Consider the following 17,659-nt stretch of genomic DNA (forward strand, 5'->3'; position numbering starts at 1 on the left):
GCATATGTATGTAGATTATTAATAAAAATCACTTTTGTTTGCGTTTGCCCCTATCACAAAACATAGAATAGGTACCACTTTACTAGTCTAGTAGTTTTATTTTAAAAGTGAATGTTGAGTTTTGCTATTAAATTTGAACAATATTATTTATTATTGTAAGAATTTATATTTATTGAATTGTGTGAATTTTGTTAAAATACTTATCAAATGAACTTATGTGAAATATTTTACTTATCTATTTAATGTTGAGATTTTTGTGATTTTATAAAAAATAAAAACGTTTTTCAATTTAGATTAATGTTTTAAATAAAAAAATAATGGAACGAAATACGTAATATTAAATATGCTTTTTTCTGTTTATTATACAAGTAAGTTTTTAAATAATATTCTGCAGTTTATTTTTGCGTAAATAGGTGTTTTTCTAAAGTTTTAAAACTGAAAGATATTATTACTGTTGAATAACCAGACGGTTGACTATAACTTATTCACTTTCTGCTGGTTTATTGGGTGTGTTCTGAGATATAACCAGCATGCCGACCAGTACTGATGACGTCATGAATCGACGCTATATTATACTAGACAAGTGTGACAGTAGTATATCTAACGGCCGTGTGTGCATCAAGGCTGAGGAATTTTCTGTTGTAAAAAACTAATAACTTTTGGAGCAAAATTGTTGTAAACGAGCACAAACACTATTCTCAATATGACGTCAACGCACTAGCCAATATATTTCTGAGTAAATCAACAGCATGGCGTCGATTCATGATGTCATCAGCGCTGGTCAGTATGCTGGGTTATATTTCGGAACACAGCCATTATTTGTTGGCTATTATAAGTAATATATCTGTGGTTCTCAAGGCAGACCATAAATAATAGATACACAAAGGGCAGGTCATGGGCAGGTCCACATTTAACCTCAAATTAACTATTTTACTTTTCCAACCAGTTACAAAAGTACATTCATTTTAATTTAAAAAAAGTTAGCTATTTCGACCTTTAAGAAAAAATGCTTCAAATTAAGATAGCTTTCAGTAAGTAGCTGTGGTTATACAAGATGCATATTCCAATTAAGGAATTTTGTAGGAATGGTTTCTTATAAGTTTATGTACTCGTCCAGCAGAACGTGTTCGACTAAGTTAGATCCTGATACACCAAAATTTGACATGGAAAATCCATTTTATAAAGAAAAAAAAATATGTATACTGTGCAAATATAACATTACACCAAACTATAAAAACATACGCTTACTTTCTCAGTTTCAATCGCCTTTCACGGGAAGAGTCTATGGAAGACATATAACTGGACTTTGTGAACACAAACAGAAGCAGGTTGAAAGAGAAATAAATAAAGCTCAAACGGCTGCATTAATGCCGTATTACTTAAAAGATGTTAACTTTTCAAAAGATCCTACACTTTTTAATGTTGAAAACCCTGTAAGACCTCATAGATTTTAATATAAGTTATTACTTTAGGCAAATATTGAAAATAAAGAATTCATATTTATAACACAGATACTTTTATTTCTATTAAAAAATATATTATTAACAAATGTTTATTGTCTCTAGTTACTAATAATACAAAATAACATTTTACACTTATTTAAAAGAGCAAGACTTCTTAATTGATTCAGGAATAACAATTTTATTTAATAAAGCTGAAGTGCTGCCATCAGCACAATCGACTTTTAATTCACAATGTAAATCGGTGAATGCTTCTTTAAATCCCTTTCTCCATATTTCAATGGAATTTTCCAATTTGTCTATATCATGCAGTTTTTTATATGTTTCAACCAATCTTAATTCGGCTAATATCCTTTCTTTCTCTTTTATGTGCTGTTTTTTAGCACACACGTTCTCATTTAATTCCTTCAAATAATCATGGCAGGTGTTAGAAAAGATTGATTTTGAGCGTTTTTTTTTTAATATAGATGCACATTCTTCCCCATCTGAAGAACCGATGCTGTTCCTTCTCTTTTGAGGCCTTGATTTAACTATTTCACAATTTTGTTCTTGCTTTTTGTTTTTGCTGTTTTCAACATCTGATCTTTCAATTGTTAAAGAACATTGAAGTAAATTCCCTATTGAACTTCTTTGAGAATTACTTGACTTTTGTGATAATGAACCAGAAGAAATAAAATCATCTTCAGAGTCAGAAGTTAAGGAAGATGCTTTCGAGGAAAAGAACCTACTCAAGCTTTTTCTAGTTGATTTACTTGCAATTTTTCTTTTTTCCTTCTTAGCATACATCTTGGACGATTCTTTTTCCTTTTTATATACGTTTTTGTCACTTATAATCTGACCAATATTTTCAATTGCTGTTTCCTTGAGTGTTTCAGATTTATTATGAATTAAAGAATTAACTGTGCCACTGTTAGCCTCTTCTTTTTTTGTTAATTTCTGCAAAATCTCTTCTTCAATATTTGTCAAAGCTTCTTCTTGTATATCTTGTCCATTAGTACTTATCTGTTCACTAAACCTTTTCTTCAATTTTGAACTTTCACATAACTGAGTCATAGAACTTGAAAATGCATTCGTTGCCGTTGCGGATACATTTAAATTGAAATTATTTATAGTTACATTTTCAGTACCATCTGAAGAGTTAAATGAAGTTTCTAATGTGGGGCTTACATTCAATCCATATTTAACACCACTTTTCCGAGTTAATCCCAAACTTTTGTTGCATTTATTTTTTTCTAATTTATATGAAGTATCTTCAGAGGCAGCAACAACTGTATTATATGGGGAGGAAGAACAACTACTAGCTGTGATTTTTTTAGAGGTATATGTTACGTTACGACTTAAACCTACTCTTTTACACGGAGTAAAAAAACTTTTATTACCACCACAATCTGTTTTACGATTATTACTTATTGATTTCTTTTCTGTAGTTAAAAGCATGTTATCTCGGCACAGTATCAGATCTAAGGAAACAAACTAGAAAATTTCTGATCAATTAATTAAGTAACACCAAATTAAAACAGAAAAAATACATAACCCAAATAAAGCAGCTACAGTTAACCTTCATAGTGATGTTATAGTGAATTTCATAGATAAGAGATATTATAGTAGTATTAAGCACCGACGTTTAGTAATGGACATGCCTTAGCGATCAGAATTGTGATACAACGAAAGAAAGAGATGGCACGAAGTTTCGGACAATATCCATTTCTCTCATGAAAGTGCGTGGGCGTGTCATGAAAGAGATAGCACTAGTCCGAAACCGCACGCCATCTCCCTCACTTTTCGAGACAAAAAATTATTACGACATACGGTAAGGCACGTCCATTAATATATGTCTATGTATATTATATGTTTCTAATCTATGGTGAATATCTAGTGAGTGAGTGTCCCCCTCCAATAGATGATAGAAATATATACTGTCAGTATCCTCTGATTAGTTCTGANCAGTTAACCTTCATAGTGATGTTATAGTGAATTTCATAGATAAGAGATATTATAGTAGTATTAAGCACCGACGTTTAGTAATGGACATGCCTTAGCGATCAGAATTGTGATACAACGAAAGAAAGAGATGGCACGAAGTTTCGGACAATATCCATTTCTCTCATGAAAGTGCGTGGGCGTGTCATGAAAGAGATAGCACTAGTCCGAAACCGCACGCCATCTCCCTCACTTTTCGAGACAAAAAATTATTACGACATACGGTAAGGCACGTCCATTAATATATGTCTATGTATATTATATGTTTCTAATCTATGGTGAATATCTAGTGAGTGAGTGTCCCCCTCCAATAGATGATAGAAATATATACTGTCAGTATCCTCTGATTAGTTCTGAGAATTTGACACCCGATATAAATAATCAAATGATGTAAACTTTATCAATAAATTGTGTGTGGTTTGCGGGTTTTAAATATGTTAGTATCAAATTTGTGCGTCTACTAGTTCTGTTAAAGAAAAATGAAAATTGTTTCGGATGCAAGTGGAAATTGAATATTTATTTATTCACACGACTCCCCTTTCTACCAGTCCACCATAGATACGATTTTTCTGTTCTGCTTTTTGGCGATTTTAAATTTATTGATTGTTCATTCTACTTACAACAGTAGTTCATTGTATATGGCCTGTACACTTTTTCATCATAATATCTATAACGGCAGCTATTTAAACTACCAGTAAAAATGTAATTTAAAATCATGTTAAACAACCGGAGTCTTACTTTACAACTGAAAAAAAGTTGACTAACCATAAATTTTTATTTATCTTATCCTAATCCTAATTAACTAATTATTAGTCACAAACAAAATAATGTATGGTACAAGCATTCACAAATGCTTGGCAAAGACGAAAATGTAGAAATTTACTTACAATATTATTTACGGTTTAGGTTTGTCATGAACAGTCAATGGACTACCGTTTTGCTGCCACATTTCTATTGATTGATTTGCTATAACATCTGCTGCATCATCAGAAATCTACAAAAAAGTAAATACATACATATATAAATTAAAACTTTACTTAATACTATATATTTGCTTTAGTTACGTTTTTTAGGTAGTCCAGGGCCTGGTTCAATGTTGTACAAGTGAGGAGTCTGTACTTCTGATTAATTAATAAAGAAATAACAGCAAAAACTAAAATTTTATTAGACCCACCGCATAACTTGTCCCATATTCTAAAATCATATAATTAAAAACAATTACCTGGCATATGGATAAATACTCACTTGGCCAATGCAGAATCATTCAAAACGCCTGCTAAACAGCTTTTATACCACTTTTCAAGAGGCAGATTATTCAGAATACCTTCACCTTGAAGATACTTATACAAGGCATTATCTTCCCTTTCTAGAATTGTACAAGTGCATTCTAAAAGTTTTGGAAAGTCTGTCTCGATCTTTATAATGTTTCCATAAAGGGATTTGGCAATCCAGTAAATATCAATGTCATCAGTAAAATGAAAGTACTCCATTAAACTTTGTACAATATTGATAAAGCCATAGTCCCTGTGATACTAAACTTGTGTTTAATGATTATACAGAAAATGTGTATGTAAAAGCAATTACCTGCGTGTTAAAATCATATCCTAAGTTTCCACTTTGCAATAACCACATGATAAGAAAGACTTGTGGTTTTGAAGTGTTTCCATCTACCAATCTCATAACTTGAACAACATGCAGGAGATCCTTAAATTCCTGATTTCTCTGTTCCATCACAAATTGTCGACAGTTCTCATACTTTGGGATTACATCTGAAATTGTTTTATAGATTTACTTTTTCAATTTGCAACTAGTCAACTGTAATACTACTTAATAATAATTTCCATACAGTGTTTCTGTAAATTGCAGGTACTGAAAATCTCAAGCAAAATTGTTTTAACTTTAAAATATCCACATGCTTATCCTTTAGTAAAATTTCGAGAGATTTTTTTTCTTCTACATTTCGAAAGCCTACTTTTTCGTAATAAGTTGAACGAAAATTACGTTCATCGGCAGTCATTATCTTCTTGTTCTCACTTTCTCAAACTTGAAAAGTGTGTTAGTACAGTACATAAACATTTATTATGATTATGTTTTTTGGTTTTAGTTAATTACCTTTAAAAAAATAAACAATTAGCAATACAATCTGTAGTCTATTGTAATATTCATAGATAATAATAATATAACACAGGCATATTATTTATTAAATTTAAAGATGTAAAGAAAAGGCTCGGCAACCAACAAAACATACGATTGATGGAATTAACATACATACGTGCATTCATAAAATTGTGTTATTGTCAAGTACTTGGATATATACTACTTTCATAATATTATTACAAAGTCATGGGTTATTGGCAATTAATTATTTCAATTAATGGTTACACCATAGATACTGTGGTCCGTAACCTTACTTACATTACATTCTATGATAAATTCATAATAAATAATCGTTTGATTGTTGAACGGTAGTTATTATCACTATTTTATGTTTCAATTTTTATTCTGTGTTGTGTATAATTATCTGTTTTGTTAACAAGTGCTGGATTATCAATTAACAAAACTTGTCCTGTTTGTCCTTTGCTTGTTTAATAAGGAAAGGTAATTTCCTACATCTTTAATTGCATGCTACTAAAGTATTTATTAGTACATAAGCCACATTTTTCATTCAAAAAAATAGATGATCACTATTGAAATAATTAACTTTCACTTTTATTTTCTATTAAATTATACAAAAGCAATGTACTATCAGATGTTCTTTAATTTACTTTCAATAAACGTGAACCATTCCGTATAAAAACGTCCAACATAAAATATACGTAAATAGCTGTCCAAAAAAACCGTTTGTTAACAAGCTTCTTCGAGAAATAAAGTATTTCTTCCAATTTGGACCGGCTTTTAATAACAACATTATCCACAAGCCGGTAATTGCAAAAATATAGAAACCTGCACCATTTAACCCAGTTAAACCTAATAAACCTGAAAAAATTATCACATATTTCTTTGTCGGTCATAATTTAAATACTTACCTGCTGTGCAGCCAGAAAGAGCTGCCATAGATGTCCTACAATATTCGACCACTGCTAAATTATTTCTTATTGCTGCTTCATTGTAGGCTGTGGCGGCTATATTTTTATCGTTTTTGATTTTAGTCATAATTACAATCTCAGATTTTTATAAATTGTTGTTTAACCTTATTTTTTTGTCTTTATTCACCAAACAGCTTACAAAAAAACAACAGTCATTAAGGATTCATATAATTTTGAGTTTTGTTGGTCGTTAATCGACGAATTAGTACTTTACTACATCTAATTGTGAAATAGTGTCTTGACGCTGGTATAGTATTCCACAAAAATTGTACATAGCATACCAAACGATTTTTACGGAATGTTTTTCAGAGAAATGTTTCCAGTTAAAGTTGGAATAATTGGGGGCTCAGGTCTTGACAATCCTGACATTTTTAAAAGCCGGAGCGAAAAGAGAGTCACTACAATTTTCGGAGATCCTTCGGATATTTTGATAGAAGGTACATTGGGAGACGTACCGTGTGTTTTATTAGCCCGTCACGGTAGAAAGCACAATATAAATCCTACTAATGTAAATTACCGGGCTAATATTTGGGCTTTAAAAGAAATTGGATGTACCCATGTAATAGTATCGGCCGCTGTTGGATCACTTCTCGAGGACTTCAGACCAGGCGAATTTGTCATTCTCAATAATTTTATAGATAGGACTACGAAAAGATTTTCGACTTTTTATGACGGACAATCGAAATCACCAAAAGGAGTAACTCACATCCCAATGGAGCCTGCCTTTTGTGAACGCACTCGACAAATAGTTATTGACGCTGGGCAATCATTAGGTAAAAAATAAGTGCTTCTTGATGGTTTATTTGTTAAAATAATTTATATTCTGTCGCAGGTTTGAATGTTCACGATGAAGGCACAATAGTGGTGATAGAGGGTCCACGTTTTTCCACCAAAGCTGAAAGCTTGATGTATAGACAGTGGGGCGGTCACGTTGTAGGAATGACTACAGTTCCCGAAGTTATTTTGGCCAAAGAAGCTGGGCTTTGCTATTCTGCAATCGCACTCATTACCGATTATGATTGCTGGAAAGCGGACTTTTCCGCGGTAAATGTTGAAAAAGTCGAAGAGACATTTAAAGAAAACGTTAAAAAAGTAACCGATTTAATAATTGAAGTAGTCACAAGAATAGGTAAAGATAATTGGGACGATACCATAAAAGAAAAACGAGATACAGTGACGAAGGCAAATATGATGAGAGAATAATTAATAACGTCTACAACACCTGCTTATCTTATTTAAATTTAATTGAAACGATACGAATCAGTTTATCATCGCGTTTCTTTCTTATAATATGTACTGTACTGTTTATTTTATTACTATTTTTTTTTTGCATATAAGATAAGCAATAATTTACAGACGCGCATCGCTAGAAATAATGAATGTTATTTTTAAAAAGGAAAAGGAATAAAATTTACCGAAACAAACTTTTATGTGATCTGAAATAATTCCAATACTTTCCTTTCATGAACATTTTAGCTTTCAATCATTACTCATAAATGTATATTAAATGTGAGCAATTAAACAAGATCGCTTTTGCTGCTACCATAAGTTAAAAATGATGATGATTAATTTTAAACCGAAACATTAGAAGCACGCTTGCGTATAGACGTCACGAGTACACTTTTTAAGTAGGTGAGTCTTTCATTAGTGTGCGATATTTGATACGACTCATCAAAGTTGGAAAATTTCGAGAGTTTCGACGAGAGTTATGATTGTGATTATTGGCGGTGCGGTATTTGATTTTTTATTGTTCTCACGCAGTTGTCGCGTCGACAAACGTTTTTCTGCTTTATCTAAATCCGTTGCGATTATATTATTAAAATTGATAAATCTCGTGAATATTAGGACTATTTACAATGACTGTTGTTCGTTAAATTGGAGTACGTATAACATTTTGGCACAGTTTTCAGAGAATAGTCAACGTACAATCACTACAACTATTGAAATATGCAAACGATTACAGCATTTACATTGTGATAAAAAATGATAACTTTTTCTCTCGTTTATTTACTGTGTATTACACAATGTGTTTAAATATGTTAAATTTGAAATATTTGTTACTATGGTATTATTTTCCAGCACTCCTACTTGTATATATAAGAAAAGTACCTACCTATTAATATGTAATTTATTATCTACTTAGGAACTGTTTTTAATAAGGGTTTTTGCTGATAGTAACATTTTTTTTCGTTTAATACGTAGCAGTACTTTCAACACACTAGAAAAGTATAATTTCTATTTATAAATAGGTGGAAGATAATTTGGGTAAACACAAAACTGGCAGGAGGCCAATATAATTAGCGATGCAATGCAGCGAAGATACAAAGAGTCTGAAGAAAATCAAATGAATTCAGTTTTTTTAAACAAAAAAAGAACAAAACAATAATGGTTGATGTGACGGATTTTATTATCGGTGGCCTGTCGGCTGGATGCGCTGGTTTTTTCAGTAATCCCTTAGACGTTCTAAAAACCCGGATGCAACTACAAGGAGAATTAAAAGCAAGAGGTCAGCACGCTGTTCACTATAAAAACGTTTTTCATGCGGCCATCGTTGTGACGAAAAACGATGGCATTTTAGGGTTGCAAAAGGGGGTGGTAGCAGCCGTCATTTTGCATTCAATCAGAAACTGTATTAGACTGGGACTGTACCAGACTGCATTAAAAAAGGGAATTCTCACAGATGAAAATGGAAAAACTGTTTTCTATAAGAGTTTCATCATCAGTTCCGTCTGTGGAGCTGCAGGCGCCTTCGTGGGAAGTCCCTTATTCCTGATAAAAACACAGTTGCAATCACAAGCCGTTCAACAAATCGCAGTTGGCTTTCAACACAATCATCGTGGAGCGATATCAGCATTAAAAACAATTTACAGTCAGCACGGGGTAAATACATCATAAATTGTACAATCCATTATTAAATCTTTCATTTTTCATTGATTTTAACGCATATCATTTATTTTTAAATTTTTCGGAAATCTAATCCTAAATTGAAACTAACACATAAAACTTAATAAACTCTTTTCTTTTCAAATTCTAATTGATTATTGCACATGCCTAACATGAGTTACTAATTATTGTTCATAAAAATTACATACATTTCGTTTTAGTTGCGTGGTTTATGGAGGGGAGCGAACGGTACAGTGATAAGAGCGGTGGCAGGTTCCTCTGCACAGTTAACATCTTTTCTGATGGCAAAAGATGCTCTAAGAGACGTGGCCTATTTAAAAAACAGACCTTACCTAATATCTTTTATTGCAAGTTTTATCGGAGGAGTTTTCCAAACGGTCGCTGTCACCCCGTTTGATCTCATATCGACGCGTCTCTATAATCAAGGTACTATCTCATAATATTCATCTTGTAATAGCCTGGGACACAAGAAAAACGGAAAAAAAGTGTTTCAATAACATATGTAAACCGCTTTTTCTTTGTTGTCTCAGATTGTAATACGTACACGTACGTAATATATTTAAAGTTCACTGTTCATTTAACTTTTAGTAAGATGAATAATAGACGGTATAACAAATAACTTTTACTTAAAAGGTATCGATGCTCAGGGAAGAGGTTTACTGTATAGCGGAGTTATTGACTGTTGCGTGAAGGTGTGGAAAACGGAAGGTTTCTTTGGCTTTTATAAAGGTGTCGGTGCAAATTACATGAGACTAGCGCCTCACTCAGTCCTAACGTTAGTTTTCTGGGATTACTTTAAAGAGTTACACAACGTATACTTAAGTAAACGAGAAATAGTAATTAGGCAAAAGCTGTAGCAGTTGTTATTGTAATAAATGCAAAAAATTAAATAAAACAATAAAATCTGTGCATTTTGTCTGTACACTTTAAAACAACTTGTATGAAGTAAATGCATTTGAGAAATTGTTAGGTCTTTGTAAATATATTTTTATTTATTGTTCGTGTTTTATTATATCCGACTGCATGCCATGAATTTTGTCATGTGATACGTAAAAGTCCCGAAACAGTTTTTAAAACTTTACGTTACTAATACGTGCGTGGTATTACCATAGGCATATTATAGAGCTGGATAACTAATACCTTTGGAAAGTTCAGTTCTGTACGTCTATAAGTCTATGAATACTACAGCCACCTGTTGAACGGAAAATAAATATATAATACAACTATCATTACTATGATTAAGATTTTACACACATGTATACAAAACAGTGTGTTTATATGCTTATTAATTTTGCCACAGTGCGTCACAGGTTTCGCGTTTGTTATTCTACTGTAGGGTTCATCGAACTTGAGTTAATTTTTTGCAATTTCTACAGAAAATGAAAACATTTTAAAAAGTTGCCAACATGTCACCGTGTTCTGCGTAAAAATAAAATTTGCGTTTGTAAGTGTGCCGAATAATTCTGATAAGGTGAAAGCGATTAAAATCTGTTAAGCTTGCAAATTATTATATACGTATTGTATTTGCATTAATAAATCACCTATTCACATATGCATACCTATAGGTATCTGTCCACCCCCGTCTAACGATGGTCTAATAACGTGTATGTACATAAGGGGAAGTTGTTTGCAACTGTGGTCTAGTCATGAACTGTGTACTTTCATCAGTATCAGACTATTTGGCTCTAAATCACTTAGCTTGTAGTGATTTTTACACAGTTTTAACTATGTAGATAATTGTTCGTTAAACGAAGAAAAGTATGTTCGTTGAAAATCCGTTTCTTTTAATTGGAGGAGTAATCATACCAACAACATGCACGATCTGTTTATGCAAGTTTTAAACAACAGGGATTTGTCCAGAGCTGGAGATTTATTTTCAGTGGCTGACAATGAAATTGTGAATGACTTAACTGAAGTGGTAGTTGTATTACCAATTTCTGCTCTTACTTAACTAAACACCTATATAGTACATTTTTAATTGTTTGGTATTTTGTAGCTTAATGAAATAACAATAATAGCATCTCTACCTGACTATGCTTACAATGACAATGATCAAAGTGTGGTAGAGATATGTGTAACAAGAGTAACATCCTGCATAAGGGAAACTGGCAGTGCCGAACAACATTGTGAGGCTCTTGTTAATCTCCTTGAATCTTGCCTCCATCACAATTTACAATTAACATCACGAGATGAAGATCCTCCTCATGCAAAAATTTCTAGTGATATCATTTCATGCATATTCTTGGTAAGTGTATGTTTTCGTTTCGTGTTGATAATGCTCATAAAAAAAGTTTACAAAACACATACCCATTATATTAAAATAGTTGTGGTTTTGGTATATAGGGGCGAATCTCTTTAACATAATCTTAATAGAAGGAGGAGACTGTGGTAAATATTAATTAAAAAATTAAAAGGAATACTCACCCCTAATTACCACAAATAATTTTATATGAGCGGACACGTGTTTCGCCCACTTCACACGTGGACATTATCTCGCGTTGATAATAACGTGTGAAGTGGGCGAAACGTGAGGGGTAAGTATTCCTTTTAATTTTTTAACATTATTCTTGTTTGTTATTGTATACTATTAGAGATACACACTGGTTGTTGGTATTTGAAAACATAGATACCTAATTGTTGTTAAATAATAATTTGTTGAGTAGTAAGTAGTTGAAAAATTATATTTTATTTATAAAATACATATAGTGTTTCAATACATGATTAATTTTTCAGAATTATGGTAAAAAATCTGTAATGCAACGAGCTCTTCCTGTAGCAGTGAAGTTTTTACATAAGGGCAATAAAGAGTTATCAAGAAACATGGCCTCCTACTTGTCCTTGGCTGCAATTGAATATGCTTCTTTACTAAGTCCTCATGTTCAACCAATTATGGATTCCATAATATCAGGTCATTTAAAAGATTCATATTGCAGTAATAGTATGAAAATAAGTAATATAAATATTTTGTAGGAAATTATCCCTTATGTAGAGTTCTAGCACAAATTTATGAGGTATTTCCAGAACCTTTGCTTGGCCATGCAATGGCTTTGGTATCTCTTCTTCCTCATTGTGATAATCAGGAAAAATTGGCTTTGCTGAATTTATTTACTTTAATCGCTGAAGACAATCCTTCAGTGAGTTTAAGATTACTTAAAGACGCACCTTTTACTTATTTTACATTGCTTTTAGCTGCTAGAAGCTAGTGTTCCTCAGCTTTGTGAGTACTTGAATAGTTCCACAACCGCCGCAGCAACATTGCAAGTGTTTTTAAACATGGCAAAAAAAAAGCCCACACTTCTAGCAGATCATGTCAATTCTCTCAAGTTGACAGCCCAAAGATTCCCCCACATCGTTTGTCTAGCTGCTCAAGTTATAAGTGCAGTAGGAAAATTAAGCAAAGTAATACACATGCAACAATGTAGCAGTAGTAGCATTTAAATCTGTTTGTTTTTTTTTTTATTTAGGATCGAGCTCAAGACGCTCTAAATTTTGTTTTGGAGCACTTACCAAAGGCTGACAGAGGTTCTCAAAACACATTACTACGAGAGGCCACTGTCTTATGCAGTTGTTATCCAGTATTATTTTCCGATAAAGTTTTAGCGGTTGTTAGATCCCGCAATACAAGGTATCTGGCTGACAACATAATTTCTGAAAGCGAAATAGAAATTTAATCCTAGAAAAATTAGAGTATAGTTTACTTCATTGAAAATCTTTCTGTTTAGCACAAATCAAAGTACCCTTACGTCGGTTCCTAGCCAGAGTAGTCAGATAACGTCTGGAGGTGTGACTATAGTCAAAGTAGGGGGGCCAATGCAAGTATCGCCGCCTGCTATCATACCTCAAGGGGGCTATACCCGCAGGGCCAAGCTGGGAGATTCCAGGAGTACAGGACGTTTGGCAAGCAACAGCAATACACATAGGAGCATGACAAGACTTAACATTGCAGGTAAGTTGTTAATTTCTACATCAAAAAATAATTATGAAATATTATGATGAAACTTTTACTTTATTAAGGCGGTTCAGTGGGAGGCCTTCACAAGAGCATGACACGTCTCAGTTCTTCCCAACAAATAAATACTCAACCTCTACAAAATACACAAGTCAATAATTCCAACAACGGCGTCGTTATTACAAGCATCACAAATAAATGGAATATCAATTCGAGCTCGAAAATATCCAGTGGAGGTGTTACTGTTACCACCATTGCTCCACCAAGAATCCAAAGGCCTTACAGTCAAGGACCTTTGACGCTTCTCAGTCCTGTTAGCTCAAATAATAGTACTCAACAGGTAGGTGTTGTACATACACGTGTATAATGTAAGAATGTATTTTTTTTGCCAGGTTGCTGTTAATTCACAAAATGCCACAAACACAGTTACAGTCAATTCAAATTACAGCAGCCCCGTTTCAAGCGGCCAGGTTTCTGTATTGACCAATACCACCCAGACTATTTCCGTTGGATCTCATTCCACCATTGAAACCACCAATACAAACGGAAATGTTGCACTTAATTCTGGTACATTTTTTGTACTTATAATTATTAATAGTTATTGCCATGTTTGTTGCTTTTGTTTACAGCTTCGAGCCACGTTAATATTTCAGGTCCGAGTACTATAACAACTCGTAGGGCAAACAACACAACTGTGACATTGCTGAATTCGAATCAGGGGGCAGCCTCTCAACGTATGAGTGTTTTCGAACCATATCCTATGCGCGATACGATTCAGCACTTTTGTGAAAAACACTTAGACAAGATAAAGGCCTATATGGACAAGGTATCGGCGAAAATTCCGCCTCCTGCCAAATGTACGATTGAAGAAAGAAGGCACAAGAAATCTGCCAAGTTGCATTTCGCGTGTCAGGCTCGTGGGCAGCACTGCTTATATTCAAAAACGTTTTTCACGATGCGCACGAGAAATCCTCGAATCTGGATACATCTCATGTTCATTGCTTTGCAGGTTTGTACATTAATCAACGCAATCGTTTTGTGTGTAAGGATTTAATTTGCTTAGGCCAGATCACCCCATGCATTGAGTTCTCGAGACGCCAGCGTTACCAGTTTAAAGCACTGTTGGGATATGCTAAAATGCGAAAATAAAACGTTTTTAACTTTGGTCACCAGCGCATTTCCTTGTACTAAAGATCAAGAAACATTACTAAACGAATTGAGAAATTCTGGATTTTTTGACGTCTTTCAGCTTTGCTCATCCTCCGCAACTGATTCAACTGAGCAAATTGTACACGACAACAAATTCCATTGGGGCTGTTTTTTGTGTGCGCATCCCGAAAGGGCAGTGGGATTTTTAAGGGGCAAGTATTACTACACCTTATTAAAAGAAAAAAAAAGTTGAGAGAAATAATAGATTGTATTTTTTATTGAAATAGGGGACACTCAACCTGTAATTGAGGGTCAATTAAAAGAGAAGAAGGGAAAATGGAAATTGTTTAGAAGATGGCGAACACGTTATTTTACCCTGTCGGGGGCCCATTTATCTATTAAAGGATCGGTTAGTAGAAGGTTTGATGCACATGCCACAAGTACTATATTCGATTGAATTTGTTTAGAGCGGGGGCGAAAGTATAGATATAAATCAAATAAGATCCGTCAAGGTATCAAGAGGCGCTCGAAACATTCCCAAGGCGTTTGAAATCTTCACCGGTACTCAGTCACTCATTTTGAAGCCCAAAGACGGAAAAAATGCTGAAGAATGGGTTCAGTGTTTAAGCATTGTCGTAGCACATTCTCATGCGAAAGAATTACCCGCCAAAAGCAACTCACTACCAGCAAGGGGACTGGGGACTAGTCGAACAGCACTTTAATTCATCCTACGACAAAATGGGGTCATCTCCGTTGTTTATGAAGAAAAACACTGGTATGAAATTACTTTATAAACACTGAACAAATTAAAATAACTCTAAAAGAGCATCCGTTGCTATCATAAAGGTTATAGTGAAGGAGAACGTACCTTATAGAAAGTTACATTAACGCATCTATCCTAGCTACAATTTACAGGTAGCACTGACGACAGTAAATTATTCCTGTTAAATTAGCAGCCCATTATAAAGTAAAATAAAACAACTAATTACCCTAATTTAACTCATTGCGACATAATTAAAAATTTATAGCAGACATTCCATAAATATCAATCAGGTCCAATTTCCCCTGTTTAGACATTTTCTATAAGTAGGCAACTGTTATGATAGCAAAATAGCATTTAAAAAAATTTATTTGTATAGTATTTTATATTATTTAAAATAATGTATTCTTACAAACTTATTCTCATCTCATATTTATGAACCACAAGGTAGAAGCAGCTTAATTATTATTTTAAATAAAGTTCTTATCAATGAAGAACGTTTAAGTTGTGTCAGTCTTGTGTTCCATTTGAAATACTCCGAAATATTTGTAGAAAATGCGTAAATTTGAAGAACACAATGTAACAATTTAGTTTAGTGTGCTTCAAAGAATTATTGCATTAATGTTTTCTTTACAATGCTATTTTGTTATCAAACAGGTACTAGAAAATGTATAAAATATTCAACATAATCCTTTATTTTGTTACGAAAATTGGCCCTTTGTATAGCTATTAAATAGGTGGAAGATAATTTGGGTAAACACAAAACTGGCAGGAGGCCAATATAATTAGCGATGCAATGCAGCGAAGATACAAAGAGTCTGAAGAAAATCAAATGAATTCAGTTTTTTTAAACAAAAAAAGAACAAAACAATAATGGTTGATGTGACGGATTTTATTATCGGTGGCCTGTCGGCTGGATGCGCTGGTTTTTTCAGTAATCCCTTAGACGTTCTAAAAACCCGGATGCAACTACAAGGAGAATTAAAAGCAAGAGGTCAGCACGCTGTTCACTATAAAAACGTTTTTCATGCGGCCATCGTTGTGACGAAAAACGATGGCATTTTAGGGTTGCAAAAGGGGGTGGTAGCAGCCGTCATTTTGCATTCAATCAGAAACTGTATTAGACTGGGACTGTACCAGACTGCATTAAAAAAGGGAATTCTCACAGATGAAAATGGAAAAACTGTTTTCTATAAGAGTTTCATCATCAGTTCCGTCTGTGGAGCTGCAGGCGCCTTCGTGGGAAGTCCCTTATTCCTGATAAAAACACAGTTGCAATCACAAGCCGTTCAACAAATCGCAGTTGGCTTTCAACACAATCATCGTGGAGCGATATCAGCATTAAAAACAATTTACAGTCAGCACGGGGTAAATACATCATAAATTGTACAATCCATTATTAAATCTTTCATTTTTCATTGATTTTAACGCATATCATTTATTTTTAAATTTTTCGGAAATCTAATCCTAAATTGAAACTAACACATAAAACTTAATAAACTCTTTTCTTTTCAAATTCTAATTGATTATTGCACATGCCTAACATGAGTTACTAATTATTGTTCATAAAAATTACATACATTTCGTTTTAGTTGCGTGGTTTATGGAGGGGAGCGAACGGTACAGTGATAAGAGCGGTGGCAGGTTCCTCTGCACAGTTAACATCTNTTATAGTAATTCGTCGGTGACGGACTATGTAGCTCTAATTAACATTTTTAAGGTAAGAAAAATAATTTAATTGCTACCATTACCCCCAGAGAATTGTTAGGTTTTTAAATATTTTAGTTGAGTTTGAAAGCCTGCATTAGGTTTGATACAACTTCTTGCTTGTTTAACTAATGCATATGCTTCTTCATAAGTATAGTTATTATGGAGAATCAAAAATCCTATTACTACTGTAGCAGATCTTGAGATCCCAGCGTTGCAATGAACTAAAGCTTTGCAGTTATTCTCAGTCACACTAGATAAAAACGGAATGCACACTTTAACCAATTTGTCTTTAATGTTAGTTTCTGGTAAGTCTAAACACGGAACAAATTCGTATACTACATCGGGATAATGGTTTGGAGCTTGTACACCAATACTGAGTACGTGAGTGATGCTGTGTTGATGTAGAACTTTATCTTCACAACAGTCTTGTGAACCCAAAAATATATTGTCTGTAATTTTTGAAGGAATATTGTCAGGCTTATAATCAATGACAAAACCGTACGTTTTCTGGTCTATTTCGGTCGTTTCGTTGAGGCTGCTATTTTCTTTAAATCTGCGACCATCAGGTTTTGTTACAATTGTTTCTGTAGTTTTCAAGAATTTCCTCTTTCTTCTAAGTTCTTCCAGGAAGCTCATGGAGGTAGGCGTGCAACACTTTACA

General features: G+C 33.5%; 9 protein-coding genes and 1 long non-coding RNA gene across 21 annotated transcripts; 6 read left to right on the forward strand and 4 right to left on the reverse strand.

Annotated features, from left to right (window-relative positions):
* The first annotated feature begins 864 nt into the window (after window positions 1-864).
* Window positions 865-1,506, forward strand: LOC108743249 (28S ribosomal protein S18c, mitochondrial). Its single transcript, XM_018478729.2, has 2 exons — window positions 865-1,031; window positions 1,084-1,506. The coding sequence occupies exons 1-2, from the start codon at window positions 1,007-1,009 to the stop codon at window positions 1,452-1,454; spliced, it is 396 nt and encodes a 131-aa protein (XP_018334231.1). The 5' UTR covers window positions 865-1,006; the 3' UTR covers window positions 1,455-1,506.
* A 32-nt stretch (window positions 1,507-1,538) lies between these two features.
* LOC108743251 lies at window positions 1,539-3,491 on the reverse strand. The gene is made up of 2 exons (XM_018478735.2): window positions 3,413-3,491; window positions 1,539-3,018 (listed from the first exon to the last, which is right to left on the reverse strand). The coding sequence occupies exon 2, from the start codon at window positions 2,895-2,897 to the stop codon at window positions 1,596-1,598; it is 1,302 nt and encodes a 433-aa protein (XP_018334237.1). The 5' UTR covers window positions 2,898-3,018; window positions 3,413-3,491; the 3' UTR covers window positions 1,539-1,595.
* Window positions 3,492-3,772: 281 nt separating this feature from the next.
* Window positions 3,773-4,590, forward strand: LOC108743257. The gene is made up of 3 exons (XR_001938786.1): window positions 3,773-3,876; window positions 4,347-4,444; window positions 4,501-4,590. It is a non-coding gene; the product is annotated as an uncharacterized LOC108743257 (long non-coding RNA).
* LOC108743253 (TBC1 domain family member 7) lies at window positions 4,197-5,800 on the reverse strand. Of its 3 annotated transcripts, none has more exons than XM_018478742.2 (6): window positions 5,713-5,800; window positions 5,268-5,552; window positions 5,025-5,209; window positions 4,686-4,972; window positions 4,505-4,634; window positions 4,197-4,434 (listed from the first exon to the last, which is right to left on the reverse strand). In XM_018478742.2, the coding sequence occupies exons 2-6, from the start codon at window positions 5,455-5,457 to the stop codon at window positions 4,336-4,338; spliced, it is 891 nt and encodes a 296-aa protein (XP_018334244.1). In that variant the 5' UTR covers window positions 5,458-5,552; window positions 5,713-5,800; the 3' UTR covers window positions 4,197-4,335. The 3 variants fall into 3 exon arrangements, with proteins under 3 accessions (XP_018334244.1, XP_018334245.1, XP_018334246.1); XM_018478743.2 differs by lacking the exon at window positions 5,713-5,800 and adding an exon at window positions 5,553-5,670 and having other exon boundaries at window positions 5,268-5,483; XM_018478744.2 differs by lacking the exons at window positions 5,268-5,552; window positions 5,713-5,800 and adding an exon at window positions 5,553-5,669.
* Window positions 5,801-5,867: 67 nt separating this feature from the next.
* Window positions 5,868-7,950, forward strand: LOC108743255 (S-methyl-5'-thioadenosine phosphorylase). 2 transcript variants are annotated; one of them, XM_018478745.2, is made up of 4 exons: window positions 5,869-6,038; window positions 6,661-6,773; window positions 6,836-7,299; window positions 7,359-7,950. In XM_018478745.2, exons 3-4 carry the CDS (start codon window positions 6,840-6,842, stop codon window positions 7,727-7,729), a joined length of 831 nt encoding a protein of 276 aa, XP_018334247.1. In that variant the 5' UTR covers window positions 5,869-6,038; window positions 6,661-6,773; window positions 6,836-6,839; the 3' UTR covers window positions 7,730-7,950. The 2 variants fall into 2 exon arrangements, with proteins under 2 accessions (XP_018334248.1, XP_018334247.1); XM_018478746.2 differs by lacking the exon at window positions 6,661-6,773 and having other exon boundaries at window positions 5,868-6,038.
* LOC108743256 (ER membrane protein complex subunit 6) lies at window positions 6,130-6,751 on the reverse strand. Its single transcript, XM_018478748.2, has 2 exons — window positions 6,467-6,751; window positions 6,130-6,416 (listed from the first exon to the last, which is right to left on the reverse strand). Exons 1-2 carry the CDS (start codon window positions 6,591-6,593, stop codon window positions 6,208-6,210), a joined length of 336 nt encoding a protein of 111 aa, XP_018334250.1. The 5' UTR covers window positions 6,594-6,751; the 3' UTR covers window positions 6,130-6,207.
* Window positions 7,951-8,007: 57 nt separating the features above from the next.
* On the forward strand, window positions 8,008-10,427 carry LOC108743252 (solute carrier family 25 member 35-like). 6 transcript variants are annotated; one of them, XM_018478739.2, is made up of 4 exons: window positions 8,008-8,158; window positions 8,776-9,406; window positions 9,631-9,856; window positions 10,064-10,337. In XM_018478739.2, the coding sequence occupies exons 2-4, from the start codon at window positions 8,912-8,914 to the stop codon at window positions 10,285-10,287; spliced, it is 945 nt and encodes a 314-aa protein (XP_018334241.1). In that variant the 5' UTR covers window positions 8,008-8,158; window positions 8,776-8,911; the 3' UTR covers window positions 10,288-10,337. The 6 variants fall into 6 exon arrangements, with proteins under 6 accessions (XP_018334241.1, XP_018334240.1, XP_018334239.1 ...); XM_018478738.2 differs by lacking the exon at window positions 8,008-8,158 and adding an exon at window positions 8,173-8,253; XM_018478737.2 differs by lacking the exon at window positions 8,008-8,158 and adding an exon at window positions 8,314-8,406.
* On the forward strand, window positions 8,401-16,976 carry LOC112904944 (solute carrier family 25 member 35-like). Its single transcript, XM_025976259.1, has 4 exons — window positions 8,401-8,775; window positions 16,026-16,282; window positions 16,355-16,656; window positions 16,881-16,976. Exons 2-4 carry the CDS (start codon window positions 16,162-16,164, stop codon window positions 16,974-16,976), a joined length of 519 nt encoding a protein of 172 aa, XP_025832044.1. The 5' UTR covers window positions 8,401-8,775; window positions 16,026-16,161.
* Window positions 10,667-16,013, forward strand: LOC108743250 (protein melted). Of its 4 annotated transcripts, none has more exons than XM_018478731.1 (14): window positions 10,669-10,901; window positions 10,996-11,348; window positions 11,427-11,675; window positions 12,164-12,338; window positions 12,401-12,564; window positions 12,620-12,829; window positions 12,895-13,055; window positions 13,153-13,376; window positions 13,445-13,719; window positions 13,772-13,946; window positions 14,009-14,388; window positions 14,443-14,740; window positions 14,816-14,937; window positions 14,996-16,013. In XM_018478731.1, exons 2-14 carry the CDS (start codon window positions 11,244-11,246, stop codon window positions 15,248-15,250), a joined length of 2,793 nt encoding a protein of 930 aa, XP_018334233.1. In that variant the 5' UTR covers window positions 10,669-10,901; window positions 10,996-11,243; the 3' UTR covers window positions 15,251-16,013. The 4 variants fall into 4 exon arrangements, with proteins under 4 accessions (XP_018334236.1, XP_018334233.1, XP_018334234.1 ...); XM_018478732.1 differs by having other exon boundaries at window positions 10,669-10,874; XM_018478730.1 differs by having other exon boundaries at window positions 10,669-11,348.
* Window positions 16,963-17,654, reverse strand: LOC108743247 (dual specificity protein phosphatase 19). The gene has a single exon (XM_018478728.2). It carries the CDS (start codon window positions 17,632-17,634, stop codon window positions 17,053-17,055), a length of 582 nt encoding a protein of 193 aa, XP_018334230.1. The 5' UTR covers window positions 17,635-17,654; the 3' UTR covers window positions 16,963-17,052.
* Window positions 17,655-17,659: the final 5 nt, after the last annotated feature.

The sequence above is a fragment of the Agrilus planipennis genome, unplaced genomic scaffold (genome assembly GCF_000699045.2).
Source record: "Agrilus planipennis isolate EAB-ADULT unplaced genomic scaffold, Apla_2.0 scaffold369, whole genome shotgun sequence".
Taxonomy (NCBI): Eukaryota; Metazoa; Arthropoda; class Insecta; order Coleoptera; family Buprestidae; genus Agrilus; species Agrilus planipennis.

Coding starts and splice junctions, on each gene's coding strand:
- LOC108743256 (XM_018478748.2), bottom strand. CDS start 6,593: ATGACTAAAATCAAAAACGATAAAAATATAGCCGCCACAGCCTACAAT. Junction 6,417..6,466: donor TCTTTCTGGCTGCACAGCAG/GTAAGTATTTAA, acceptor TAATTTTTTCAG/GTTTATTAGGTTTAACTGGG.
- LOC108743255 (XM_018478746.2), top strand. CDS start 6,840: ATGTTTCCAGTTAAAGTTGGAATAATTGGGGGCTCAGGTCTTGACAAT. Junction 7,300..7,358: donor TGACGCTGGGCAATCATTAG/GTAAAAAATAAG, acceptor ATTCTGTCGCAG/GTTTGAATGTTCACGATGAA.
- LOC108743252 (XM_018478739.2), top strand. CDS start 8,912: ATGGTTGATGTGACGGATTTTATTATCGGTGGCCTGTCGGCTGGATGC. Junction 9,407..9,630: donor CAATTTACAGTCAGCACGGG/GTAAATACATCA, acceptor ATTTCGTTTTAG/TTGCGTGGTTTATGGAGGGG. Junction 9,857..10,063: donor GACGCGTCTCTATAATCAAG/GTACTATCTCAT, acceptor TTTACTTAAAAG/GTATCGATGCTCAGGGAAGA.
- LOC108743253 (XM_018478742.2), bottom strand. CDS start 5,457: ATGACTGCCGATGAACGTAATTTTCGTTCAACTTATTACGAAAAAGTA. Junction 4,973..5,024: donor GATATGATTTTAACACGCAG/GTAATTGCTTTT, acceptor ACACAAGTTTAG/TATCACAGGGACTATGGCTT. Junction 4,635..4,685: donor AATGATTCTGCATTGGCCAA/GTGAGTATTTAT, acceptor ATATGATTTTAG/AATATGGGACAAGTTATGCG.
- LOC108743251 (XM_018478735.2), bottom strand. CDS start 2,897: ATGCTTTTAACTACAGAAAAGAAATCAATAAGTAATAATCGTAAAACA.
- LOC108743250 (XM_018478730.1), top strand. CDS start 11,244: ATGCACGATCTGTTTATGCAAGTTTTAAACAACAGGGATTTGTCCAGA. Junction 13,377..13,444: donor GACAAGACTTAACATTGCAG/GTAAGTTGTTAA, acceptor TACTTTATTAAG/GCGGTTCAGTGGGAGGCCTT. Junction 14,938..14,995: donor ATTTATCTATTAAAGGATCG/GTTAGTAGAAGG, acceptor GAATTTGTTTAG/AGCGGGGGCGAAAGTATAGA.
- LOC108743249 (XM_018478729.2), top strand. CDS start 1,007: ATGCTTCAAATTAAGATAGCTTTCA. Junction 1,032..1,083: donor TCAAATTAAGATAGCTTTCA/GTAAGTAGCTGT, acceptor GGAATTTTGTAG/GAATGGTTTCTTATAAGTTT.
- LOC108743247 (XM_018478728.2), bottom strand. CDS start 17,634: ATGAGCTTCCTGGAAGAACTTAGAAGAAAGAGGAAATTCTTGAAAACT.